Source organism: Diuraphis noxia, unplaced genomic scaffold (genome assembly GCF_037042655.1).
Source record: "Diuraphis noxia isolate RWA-SAM2 unplaced genomic scaffold, SU_Dnox_SAM2 contig0004, whole genome shotgun sequence".
Lineage (NCBI taxonomy): Eukaryota > Metazoa > Arthropoda > Insecta > Hemiptera > Aphididae > Diuraphis > Diuraphis noxia.
The window spans coordinates 52,626,912-52,640,334 of record NW_028301714.1 but is presented as its reverse complement, the minus strand read 5'-3'; the positions used below and the strand labels follow the sequence as shown (position 1 = coordinate 52,640,334).

The 13,423-nt window shown below is 27.5% G+C and overlaps 1 protein-coding gene across 2 annotated transcripts; it reads left to right on the top strand.

Annotated features, from left to right (window-relative positions):
• The first annotated feature begins 2,464 nt into the window (after positions 1-2,464).
• On the top strand, positions 2,465-11,635 carry beta'COP (coatomer subunit beta'). Of its 2 annotated transcripts, XM_089225652.1 has the most exons (13): positions 2,465-2,660; positions 2,740-2,898; positions 4,315-4,507; positions 4,666-5,013; positions 5,081-5,243; positions 5,327-6,017; positions 6,095-6,433; positions 6,695-6,929; positions 7,004-7,368; positions 7,430-7,544; positions 9,389-9,525; positions 10,955-11,066; positions 11,450-11,635. In XM_089225652.1, exons 1-12 carry the CDS (start codon positions 2,658-2,660, stop codon positions 11,015-11,017), a joined length of 2,811 nt encoding a protein of 936 aa, XP_089081778.1. In that variant the 5' UTR covers positions 2,465-2,657; the 3' UTR covers positions 11,018-11,066; positions 11,450-11,635. The 2 variants fall into 2 exon arrangements, with proteins under 2 accessions (XP_089081778.1, XP_015366204.1); XM_015510718.2 differs by having other exon boundaries at positions 10,955-11,635.
• The last annotated feature ends 1,788 nt before the right edge of the window (positions 11,636-13,423 follow it).

The following is a 13,423-nucleotide window of genomic DNA, read 5'->3' as shown; positions in this document are numbered from 1 at the left end:
AATAACAAAAATATAATGCTTAACTAATACAGACAATACATTGTGAAATGTAGTATTATTTTTTATAGATATTTTCTGATAAGGAGAGGAGTGGTATTGGATACAAAAAACAGAAAGGGGCCAAAAAATATTAGCCCCCTTATAGAAAAATGTCTAGTTACGTACCTGCACCCACCCAATGTTTTATTTATGAAAAATATTTTCACTTATTATTCACTGTAGGTAGTCTGTAGTTCAAGGCAATTAATTATTATATAGTATAGACTATATACTATAGTTTATGTTATAAATTTATAAGCTTCCCTGTAAAACCTGAAGTAATATACACCCACTACCCTTCGAGAACGGTAAACGGAAAAAAAGTTTCCCTATTGGCTACTTTTAAAATAATATTAATAAAATTTATATTTTATTCAATTTTTAATTATTTTACGAAGAGCGTGTATCAAAATAAATACATTTTTATATTTTTTTTATAATATTTTAAGACGTATTTTATATTATATTTTCTTATATAATTTAATAAATTTAAAGTGCAATTATGTTTATAAATACTTATATATACGATAAAAGACTAAATTTAAATCTTCTATTATATATATACGCATTTTGTATACATCAATAAAACTGAAGGAAAATATCTAGATAACTATGTAGAATTGTAGAGAATAATAATTTTGTTTTTATGTTATGAATATATGAGCATAATTTTTAATCCTAGAAAGCTAGGACAGCTAGCTAGGTACCTATTTAATTTAGTTGTTTGTTAATTATTTTTAATAAATTATGTAACATGAATTACCTATGACCTATATACCTATATATTTGATAAAATACTGAATTTAAATTAAATATTTAAAAAGCAAATTAAAAAAAAAATTAAATATTAATTTGGAGACTTTCTTACCGGGCCACAGGGGACTTTTTCCCTGATATAGGTACTCGAGAACACATGCAGTTGCCTTACTTACTAACCTTTCTGGGCGCCACTGTGGTAGACTACTTACTACCAAAATGTCAGGTACCTACATATTAGTAAAAAGAAAAATACAGTAAGATATATTGTGATATTGCACAACAAAATGTTCGAATTTACCAATACCTAAGTTTAAGTATTATTTTAATTTTTAAATTGGAACTATAATTTTAAATGATTTACCTTTATAACGAAATAAATCATAAATTCATAACATACCTATTATGCACATATGACATATACCTATATTGTTATTGTATTAATAATATTTCGATTTTTTTTTTACATAGGTAGGCATTGACTTAGTAATTATAATTATTGCATTTTATTTTAAAATAAATTGTTATTTTGACTTAATTTCCAAGGACTTGTTGTATATAAATATATAGCCATATAGGCCTAACCTTAGGATTTATCTACTGTTGACTTTTTTTTAACAATGATTCAACTATGTTCAGGACGTTTAGGTATTGCGATTTGCGGTATGTAGCATTGGTAGCAATTAGCAACACAATAAATATCATGTAACTGTAAGTAGTAGGTATACAATTTTTTCTACGATTAAGGGGGTTTACAACTCACCGCGTCGTGTCATGTTTTACAGTATAATATTTAAAACATAGATAACAAAACGTAAGGTCACATTTTACCTACAACTTGGCGTCTTGGCACTTGCAGCCTGTCTACAAGTTGAATATGTTCAACTCTATACTACACAGTGAGTTACTAAATAATGCTTAAACTAATAAATAATAAATATTTTTTACTTTCACAATTATACTTACTTTTAAGTTTAAATAATAGTAAATGTGTCAACCTACTCAACTTTAGATTATAATATAGTATGAATAATGGACCCATGCGACCCATGTGACAAGTCTCTAGTCACTCGCTTATATTATGGGCTTCAAATTTTAACGATTAAAAGTTCAACTTGATAATTAATAAATATGTACTAAAATTGGAAACCAACTCAGGAATCTCATTATACAAAATTGGTGTAAAAAAAAAAATTGGATGAATCTGATGATTTGATCATATGTATTATTTACACGATTTAATGATTCATTATTCCGGTGCATGATAAATGATAATGTGGGATAACTTTAATAAAATCTTTGCGAACTTCTACCATATCATATTGACACGATCCAAACATCAAAGTGCGTTATTTTTCACGTCGTTTTAGTCTAGCAAATTTCAAGTATATTAATCATCTATAAATCTATAATTCTACAAAACATTTGTTCTGGAAAAAATTGGAAAAACTGGTATTAGAATATTAGATTAAATATTAAATGACTATTTCAGAACCACTATTTTGTGATCCGAATACATTTGATTGGCATTTACATCACAGAATAGATGAAATACATATAGTACAATTAATATACAATGTTAATGATCTAAGGGTTGGTACGACTGTTTGTGTACACGTCTGTCATCATCGGCTGACGATGATAACCATACTCTACACTGATAAGACTATAGACACCACCGCAGGCTGCTTTCTGCCGACGACAACATTCAGATTTTAGGGTACATACGCAATCTTTACACGACTACAGATTACAATTTTAATGTTTTAAATACGTATAAGTTATACTCTGAACGAATAGATACTTCTCACTAATACTTGACCAGGTGGATGTTCTGAGGCTTTAATTATAAAACTTTAAAAATGGTGAGTGTATGGGATGCTACCACATCATATTTACAACTTCTGAATAATGTGCTTAATCTAATTGTTTGGTATTTTCCAGCCTTTACGTTTAGACATAAAACGTAAGCTGACTGCTCGTTCAGACCGTGTAAAATGCGTTGACCTTCATCCCAAAGAGCCATGGATGTTGGCATCTTTATACAACGGCACTGTTCATATATGGAACCATGAAACAGCTACACTCATTAAATCATATGAAGTAAACCAATACATTGTTAATTAAAAACTAGATATTCTGTGATTTTTTAATATCTTCCATTAAAAATAAGTTTGTTTCCATATTAAATTTAAATTCTCGATATTTAGTCATATAAATAGTGTCACATTATATGGGTCCCATATGTCTATATATTATAACTTTAAATTAATTTTCATAATAAATCTGTTTGAATTTCAATTATAAAATTCAAATAAATATTTTAAAACAATACATAAATAAATAAATAAATAAATATATATAGGTAGATACTATCATAACAACTTAGCAAAAAACAAGAATTAATATTTTATTATTTTATTTAAAAAAAAAAATAGAAGCTAAATATAATTATTTCAACTACCTAGTTATAATAAATGATTCATATTCCTTTTTATCTATTTTTGTATACATATTAATTTTGTATATCAATTATTAATCATTATACCAATTATATTCTACAAAAAATATTAATTTGTAATGTCAGTGTATTTTCATTACAATATAATGATAAATATTTTAAATAAATGGTTAATAATTTAGAAAACAACTACAAGTTCATAATTTACTTTTTTATAAAATATACTATTCAACAATTATAAAATAACATAAATAATATTAAATATAAAATAGTTTGTACTTAATTTTTTAGTTGTCATGTAGATATAGAAACAGATTTCATCAGTTATTTATTTATAATATAGGGAAAAAAACAATTTGATATCAGTTGAATTTTTAATGAATGACATCTACTTATATTTAAAAAAATATAACACTGAATTGGTTGTGATCCAAATAAATGACAGTAGCTTAAAAAATAAAGGATAATATTGTAAAATTATCTGGTTTTACACTTTGATAACTAATGCTAATCTAATAGGTAACAATGAACACAGTACTCGTTGAAAATATATATGATATTTATATTTGTTTTTATAATATTGTTCAGCATATTATATTATTATATCCAACATGAACTTGTCTATAAAATGGACTTGTGCATAGGAATCCATGTATGATGTATTGAACCATGATATAAAAATAATATATGATTTCGATGAGTAGTGTGTTCTTTATATTTTTTATTTCTTAATGGATTAGCATTAGTTATCAATGCGAAAATCAGATAATTTTACAATATTATGCTTTATTTTTTAAGCTAATGTTATTTATTCAAATCTCAACCAATTCTAAAACTGTTTTCCCCCTCTATTTTATAAATAAGTCACAACAAATTGGTTATTTTCAAATTTTTAGAAATGTTTTTTTTAATCCTTGGTTAATCCTTGGTAATAGGGAGGCTATTAGTTATACATTATATTTAAAAAAAAAACTGCATATTTTAAATTAGGACTACTGTCTTCTCAATTAATTAACATATTTTATATATACTGTTGATATATGTAATGTTTTACATAGGTATGTGAACTACCTGTAAGAGCAGCTCGATTTGTAGCTCGGAAAAATTGGATTGTCACTGGTTCAGATGATATGCAATTACGTGTTATCAACTATAACACTTTGGAGCGTGTTCATCAACTGGATGCACATTCTGATTATTTACGAAGTATTGCTGTCCATCCTTCACAACCTTTTATTCTTACTAGTAGTGGTATGTATTAAATTTATATGTGGTATATTATCTTGTGCTGGTGGACTTGTTATGCTCTCTCCCTATTAGTCCATAAAGCTAGAAAAAGAAAATACATACTCCCTATTTTCTACAGAGAAAATTATTTTTATATTTGATATATTCTGTATGGATTATAGATGACATGCTGATAAAACTTTGGAATTGGGAAAAACAATGGGCTTGTCAACAAGTTTTTGAGGGACATACACATTATGTGATGCAGATTATGATTAACCCTAAAGATAACAATACTTTTGCCAGTGCTTCGTTAGATCGGACTGTTAAAGTGTGGCAACTTGGTTCTTCAACGCCAAATTTTACTTTAGAAGGACATGAAAAGGGAGTGAATTGTGTTGACTATTATCATGCTGGAGATAAGCCTTATTTGATATCTGGTGCTGATGATAGACTTGTTAAAATTTGGGATTATCAAAACAAAACATGTGTTCAGACATTAGAAGGCCATGCTCAAAATATTTCTGCTGGTAATAAAACAGTGTTGACTATTTTAATACATTTTTGTAATTCAACACTATATTTTTGTCTTTTCAGTTTGTTTCCATCCAGAACTTCCAATTGTTTTAACTGGTTCAGAAGATGGTACAGTCAGAATTTGGCATTCTGGTACTTATCGATTAGAATCATCATTAAATTATGGTTTAGAACGTGTATGGACAATCTGTTGCTTACGTGGATCTAATAATGTAGCTTTAGGGTATGAATATTTATCAATATATCATTATAAAAGCTATTATTAATTAAAACTCTAAAAAGTAATTTTAATTTATGATTTTTTAGTTATGACGAAGGTAGTATAATGGTTAAAGTTGGTCGTGAAGAGCCAGCAATGTCAATGGACGTTCATGGTGGTAAAATTGTCTGGGCACGTCATAGTGAAATTCAACAAGCTAACCTTAAAGCGATGCTTCAAGCAGAAGCAACTGAAATCAAAGATGGTGAACGTTTACCCATACAAGTTAAGGACATGGGTAGCTGTGAAATTTATCCACAGTCAATATCTCATAATCCAAATGGCAGATTTTTAGTAGTATGTGGTGATGGAGAGTATATTATATATACATCAATGGCTTTACGAAATAAAGCATTTGGCTCCGCTCAAGATTTTGTGTGGTCTTCTGATTCTGAATATGCAATAAGAGAAAATTCTTCTACAATTAAAGTCTTTAAGAATTTTAAAGAAAAAAAGTCTTTTAAACCAGAAGGTGGAGCTGATGGAATTTTTGGAGGTTATTTGTTAGGTGTGAAATCTGTTACTGGATTGGCTTTATATGATTGGGAAAATGGTAACTTAGTACGAAGGATTGAGACTCAACCTAAACATGTATTTTGGTCTGAGTCTGGAGAATTGGTGTGTCTTGCTACTGATGAAGCATATTTTATCTTACGTTTTGACGTCAATGTACTTAGTGCGGCAAGAGCATCCAATTATGAAGCTGCTAGTCCTGATGGCCTTGAAGATGCCTTTGAGGCAAGTTAAAAACATTACTTGAAACCTTAAATATACTTAAATAATTTAATTGTCATTGGCCTTCAATTGTATTTTAGATTTTAGGAGAAGTTCAAGAAGTTGTAAAAACTGGTCTATGGGTTGGTGATTGCTTTATTTACACCAACGGAGTAAATCGTATTAACTATTATGTTGGTGGAGAAATTGTCACTGTGTCTCATCTTGACCGTACAATGTATCTCTTAGGATATGTTGCTAAAGAAAATCGACTCTACTTAGGTGATAAGGAACTTAACATTGTTTCTTATAGCCTTCTTTTATCCGTATTGGAATACCAAACTGCAGTAATGAGGAAAGATTTTGAAATTGCTGATCGTATACTACCATCAGTTCCATCCCAATATAGAACTCGTGTGGCTCATTTCTTAGAAAAACAGGTAATGTGAATATTAAATGATAGATTATTATTTATTACTCATGGTACTTATAAGAATAAAAATACCCTACTTAACTATTTTTATTTCATTATTCAACCACCGATAAATATTGAGTTACTTGGCAATGCAAAAAAAAAAGGTTGTCTGAGTCATTTCCTAAACTACTGTAAACTATGTTACCCAGCTAATTTTTCTAGCTAAGTTTTCTTTACCTTATAATAATACATGTATAATTACCTAATTATAACATTTTATTTGTAGGGTTATAAAAAACAAGCATTGTCAGTATCAACAGACGTTGAGCATAAATTTGAATTGGCAATCCAATTACAAGACTTAGCTAAAGCACATTTACTTGCAAAGGAAGCATCTAGTCCTCAAAAATGGAGACAACTCTCTGAATTAGCTACTGCACAAGCTAATCTTGAATTAGCACAAGAATGTCTTCATCAGGCTCAAGATTATGGTGGATTACTTTTGTTAGCTACATCTTCTGGTATGTATTAACATTGATTATTCTTACATTATGTTCAATTGGTTTTAATCAAAATGAATTGTCTTCTAATCTAGGTAATAGTGAAATGGTAAAAAAATTAGCTGAAAGTACTAACTTAAATGGCAAAAATAATATATCATTTCTATCTTATTTACTATTGGGAAATTTAGACAAATGTTTACAATTATTAATAGAAACTGATAGGCTGCCAGAAGCAGCATTTTTTGCTCGATCGTATTTACCTAGCAAAATGTCATATGTTGTTGGACTGTGGAAAGATTCATTAAGCAAAACTAATGTAAAAGCTAGTGAATCGTTAGCGAATCCTGATGAATATGAAAACTTATTCCCTCACTATCAGGAATCATTAAAAACAGAAGTATATTTACAAGCTGAAAGGAAAAGGCAATTGCCAGCTGCTGCTTATGCTAATACTCCAGTAAGCTATTTAAGTAGTTAAACATAATTTATTCTTTGTTACATGTCTTAATTTGTTTTAGTTGAATCACGAAAGAAATTGTCTAGAAGAAATGAAAACAGCTGAAACTCAAGAATCGAGTTTTAGTTTAAATGAAAAAATTGCTAACATTAAAACTGAAGTTTTACAAGCCAGTTGTAAGTAAAAAGTTATTTGTTTGTTTAATTATTATTAATATACTAAAAAAAAATAAATACTTTTATTATACTATAATAAACTTACAACTAGTAACTATTAACTATTAAGATAGTAATAAAAGAATTCCATTATTGCATGTGTTATTTCTGTCCTATAAACTTGGAAGTGTTATATTAAATATAAAAAGTTGACATTCAGCAGATCCAATTTTGTATTTTCAGCTTTAATATTAGAGTTAATTGGTCCATAATTAATTTTATAGGTAAGAACATTTTTCTACATTGTTTTTATTATTTTTTTTTTTATGATATTCAAATTTGTGAGGAAGTTATGGATGTGTAAATAAAAATTTAAAAATTTAAATAAATAAAACAATTGCATATAAGTTATACATAAAAAACTTAAATATCCTAAGAAAGTAATATATAAACACCTAGGTTAGGTAATATTTTTACTCTAATATTAAAGCCAATAAACATGAATTTACCATGTTGTAGGGTAGTAAATCATAAATAACAAATTGAGGTGTTATGCTCTCTCAATAATAAATATTAAGAAATAAGTCATGCAACTAAACAGTTTGATGTAATAATAGTATGTGTACATATTCTAGGTTAAGAATAAACCATTATTTTGCTTGCAGATTGAGTCCCAGATACTGTAAAATTCGCTAATTCAGTTGTTACATTATCTCTTTATGTGTTTTAATGGGTTTGGTAAAAAACACATTAATAACAAATCAAAATCGTTAAAAACTTTAATTTTAGGTTCCACACATTTGTGTTAGTGGGTCTGATGTTTCCACATTCTGTCTTATCACATCAACTTGTAGTTGGGCTTGATCTGTTTACTGGACCCACCAATTTTTTTAGTGTAAACGGCAAAATCCCAAGTGTTATTCATCTATATAATAGGTCGCACACGTTGGTGACCCACCTGTATACAACTTTTGTCTGGCGATATATATATATATATATATCTTGCCTACTCTACATTTTTGCAATAGAAGCTGTTTATAGATGGTACATGATCAGTTTTTGTCAGCTGAGCAGTTAATTATTAACCTGAATAGAGTATTTCACATTTCATATGTACCTGGCCATCGACTATACTCTGTTCAAAATGAATTCTTACCTCTGTAGTGACCATTTGTTTTACGTGACAGTCAAATGCATCTTTCACTAAGTCAATCACTAGAAGAAATCAATCCTCATATACACAAGTTGGCCACGGTGATACAATATCATTTTGAACAGAGTATAGGTCACTTAGGGATGTATTGCATTCAGTATAACATTTCTGAGTGGTGCTCCTATATTGTATACATGACCATTGTTTAAAATCTCAAATTATTCTTGATAGGAAAAATTCCAACATTAAAGTCCAACCCAAAATTTGAATTCTGTAATAATTTCAAAAGTTAAACAAAAAATTAAATACTTTCTAAATAACAAAATATTTAATTTGACAAATTTGCGTTTTCACCATTTTCCAATAATTTCTTGATAGTTTTTTCTAAAGAATTCAAACCTTTCAAAAGTATCAAATATGAAAAATTTAATGTTTGCTATTTGAAATGGGTACATGATAAAATTGGATCAAGCTTTTTGCTGCTCACAGAAAAAAACAATGACATTTAAAATCACTAGTTTTTCTGTTTAGAATTACATTTTTTAGCATATTAAATTGCTTGCATAGTTAAATCTCTCAATTGTAAAGCCATTCCAATGGCCAGTTTTTTGTGTTATCGAATAAATTGCACAGAAAAATTTGCTTTAATGTTTAAAGCTGATATAAAATGTAGTCATAAAATATATCTCATATGATTGTTTTGAATATTTAGATGTAGATAAGAAACAAGAAGATATCATTTTACCACCACCATTAATTCCAATGAAAATAGTAGATGATTTTGAAGATGTAGATAAAGAATTAGAAGAAGAGCTAGAGAACATGAACTTGGATGATATAGAATCAACGGTAAAATATTACGTTTAATCTAATTTATTAACAGTTTTCTTTATACTTGATGAATGGTGGTTGGTTGCAATCACTTATGTGTTCTGTGATCAAGTATCAGCCGGCATCACTAGCATTTGGAAGGGTTTCCACCAAGGTTTTTAGTATTGAATCCTCACCCCATATATATGTATTCTAAACCAAAGTATAAAAAACTAAGTTAATAACCATGTCATAAAAAATTATGGTGCTAGTGTAGCGTGTGAACTACCAGCTCGTTTCCGGTATAGCGTGCGATCTACGAGTTTGTTTTTGGAAATATAAAATATAATAAATAATAATCATCCACATAATATAAGTTTCGTTTTAGCCAATAATTTGGATAGATACGCATCTCTTTTTCTTCTGTATGGATATTTTTGCATCCAACCATGATCTTTCAACACCCTGTGTGTGTGCACCTGTTAAGGGGTCAACATAATTTTCTTGATGATTAACAGTTTCATGAATGAACCCTTCTGATGTTAAACATTGGTATGAGAGCCACTCATCTGAATGAATGACAAAACCAACTTCACATTCCCTTTTAATAATAGGTAGAGAGTATCCATGTCAAGCATGACGGAACTATCTAACAAAAACAAAAAAATTATGGAAATAGACAAAAACAATAACGGATAAGGACTATGTGCGTTGTCGAAATTCGGAAAGTACACTAAATTATTATCGACTATCGGAGACAAAATATAACATTTACGTTGTTAACGATAAATTACCGATAAAGAACTGGATAGTAGGTATATCACAGGTAGAGCACACGTAAGCGGTAGATCGCACGCTACACTAGCATCAAAATTATACAAATTAAACCATTTAAAACTGACGTGAATAAAACATAAATATCATGATATTGTTGATTAGATATATTTTTTAGAGTTTAGTGTTTTAGTTTTTAAACATTAAATGTAATGTAAAATAAAGATTAAATTCAGTATATATTTTCCAGATTTATACTTTGTAGTATGAGGATTGTCAAATCTGATTAACTATCATATCATACTCATGATTCATAATAAATAAAAATTTAATACATTTGAATGTCTTTTCCTTGAAAGTTGAAGTTATAATAATTATAAGTCTTAAAATTCATACTGTAATGAAAGTACATGTTGCTTAAATATTGATTATTTATGCATTATATTTATTTAATTTTTTTTTTCTATTTAATTCGGTTTCACAAAACGTTTGGTTAACTTATGATCATGTGAATTTATTGTTTTTTGTTAATGATATTATGTTATTATCATTATCATCTTAGGTTTTAGTTGTAACTCATATCTAATATAGTTTCCTTCTTAAATTAACATTTTACTACACATATTTTGTTAATTATAAATGTTAAGTTTTATAGAGTAAATAAGAAAATAATATTATTGTTAAATATTTTTAGGGTGTAAATATTGATGCAGAATTATCAGATGATGATGATGATGATGATGACGATTATTCTTGAATAAATATTTAGTATGATACATTTGTATTATTCTTTGATAATATTTTTGGTAAGTATCCAAAGCCTCACTAAATTAATGATGCTATGGATTTTAATTGTAAAAATACTATTATATTTAAATGGAAATTATATTATAATCATTGTTTTTATTAATTATATTCTTATTTATGATTTATTTTCACACAAAAACACATTGTTGATTCATTCCATTTGTTGTATTAGTGTTATTAATTTAATAATTAGTAATATTAAATTAAGGTTTAAAATTATGAAAAACCATACATAAGTAATTCTATTTTATTTTATTTTTTTTTTACAAATACAATATTTAATATAACTTATATTTTTTTAGCATTATTTGAATTAATAGTACTCAAAATATATTTTATAACAATTATATGTTTAGTACCTGTTAATTATTTGGAATTTCAGGTGAATGCATTTAACTTCTTGTACAGTATTAAGTCTCATAATTTTTGACACAAAGAGAGTATTAACACAATGATAAATTATTAAATAACTCTAACCTAATATAATATAAATAAGTATATATACTGCTACATACTTACTATACCTGTGTGTTTATAGTGTGAAAATATATTTCAATATTTGTTTTTATTTTACATATTTTTATTATATAATATAGTATTTTATTAAAATAACTAGTTTGAACTTAACAAAATATATTTAGCCTTTTACATATTTAATTTTTATTTAGTGTATGAAATAAAAAAAACCTTAAGCATTGTTTTCCAACGAAATGCTGTGAAAAAGTGGGTACCTACTTAATCTTATTATCCTAAAACTATTAATGTTTCTTTGGTTACAGTATGTACTACTTTTAAGAAATTTTTTATTAATTTTTAATTTAATTTTCAAGCCATAGCTATAAAAATTTGAAATCTTATAAATCTTTAACTGTAAAATTTGAATAGGTATGTGATATTGACAAATGTTGTCAACATTTGAACTAGAAATTTTTTAAATTAAACATTTCTATTATATTTTTAAGCTCATTTACCAAACAAATAATATTTATATCAACTTATAGAAAAAATGAGTTAGGAAAGCTTACTCTGGGAACACACTATATTCTTGGTTTCTTAAGTATTTTAATACTATTTAAAAATACTTGTTTATCTTTAAATTTTGATACCTATTTTTTTACATTGGCTAGTATGAATCTATATTAATACTCAAATATTGTCATTTCTCAATATTGGCTAATTATGGTTACAACTGGTAACCATATTGGCTTAAAAGTTGAGTTTTAGTTTGGTTATACCACCATACCAAAATTTAAACGTCCAATCAGAATGTAGTTTGATTGACACTACGTAGCTGTGAATCCGGCTTAACTAAAGACTATTAATAAATAGATATAATATTTTAATAGGTATATCAACAGTCATAACTTGTTATATTATGCTCGTAAAGTGGTAACTAAGAGACAGAGAGACAATTGAGGATATAAGGTATTTTAAAAATATATATACAGAAGTTTAGGTTTCTATATAAATTACACATATACCTATATAGAAACCTAGAACTAAAATAAATCTAAGACAGTTTGGGTTTAGGTCACTAAGGCCACCAAATTATTATTTCACTAATAATATTCACAATTATATGAAAAAAATGTTCAAATTAGATTTTGAGCGTAGCAATAATTAAATGTATTGATTTTACAATAATGTTTTTTTTGTGAGTCACTTTTTGGGGCAAACTTTTTTGTTAAAAATGTTTCAAATTTATACTTTATCTGAGAATTGTGAGAATGATGGGTATATGTTAAAGTAGGTACACATTTTTCAAACATGAATGTACTGTTGGGAAAATAATATTATTATTTTTTAAATAGGCGTAGTAAAAATTTTAAACAATTTTTTTATTATGTCTCTTTAGAGCCTATTATGTCTTAGAATTATTACCTTAGTATCCAGAAGATATGATGAGTTTGGATCTTAATTATCTCCCAAAAACATTTTTTTCCAACATGAATTTAAAAATATTTTGATAGATATCATAAGCGTGCGCACGGGGGAGGCAGGGGAGGCGGTTGCCTCCCCTGCGAGATTTTCCTCCACACCAAAATATAATATTATACCAACCAATTGGAGAAAATCGGGTGGGGGGATTGGAGTCTGGACCTCCTTAGCTAAAGTATTTCCTCCCCTGCCAAGAATACCTACGCACGCTTATGATAGATATGTAGTTATTGTATTATATTGAATCTATAAAAACCATCAATATTTATTTTTATCTTTTGTAAATTTCTTAAATTTTCTTATAAGTGTATATTCCCAACAACACATAAATCTCCCAATTACATTTTATTCTAACTGTTCAAACTATGTATCTAATTAGTAATTAGTAATTTTAGCCAAATGTGTTGGATTTTGGCTC

Bases quoted from the DNA above. Each gene is read 5' to 3' on its own strand.
- beta'COP (XM_089225652.1), top strand. The intron at 6,434-6,694 runs GTAATGTGAATA...TTTTATTTGTAG, and splicing joins CTCATTTCTTAGAAAAACAG to GGTTATAAAAAACAAGCATT. The intron at 6,930-7,003 runs GTATGTATTAAC...CTTCTAATCTAG, and splicing joins TTTGTTAGCTACATCTTCTG to GTAATAGTGAAATGGTAAAA.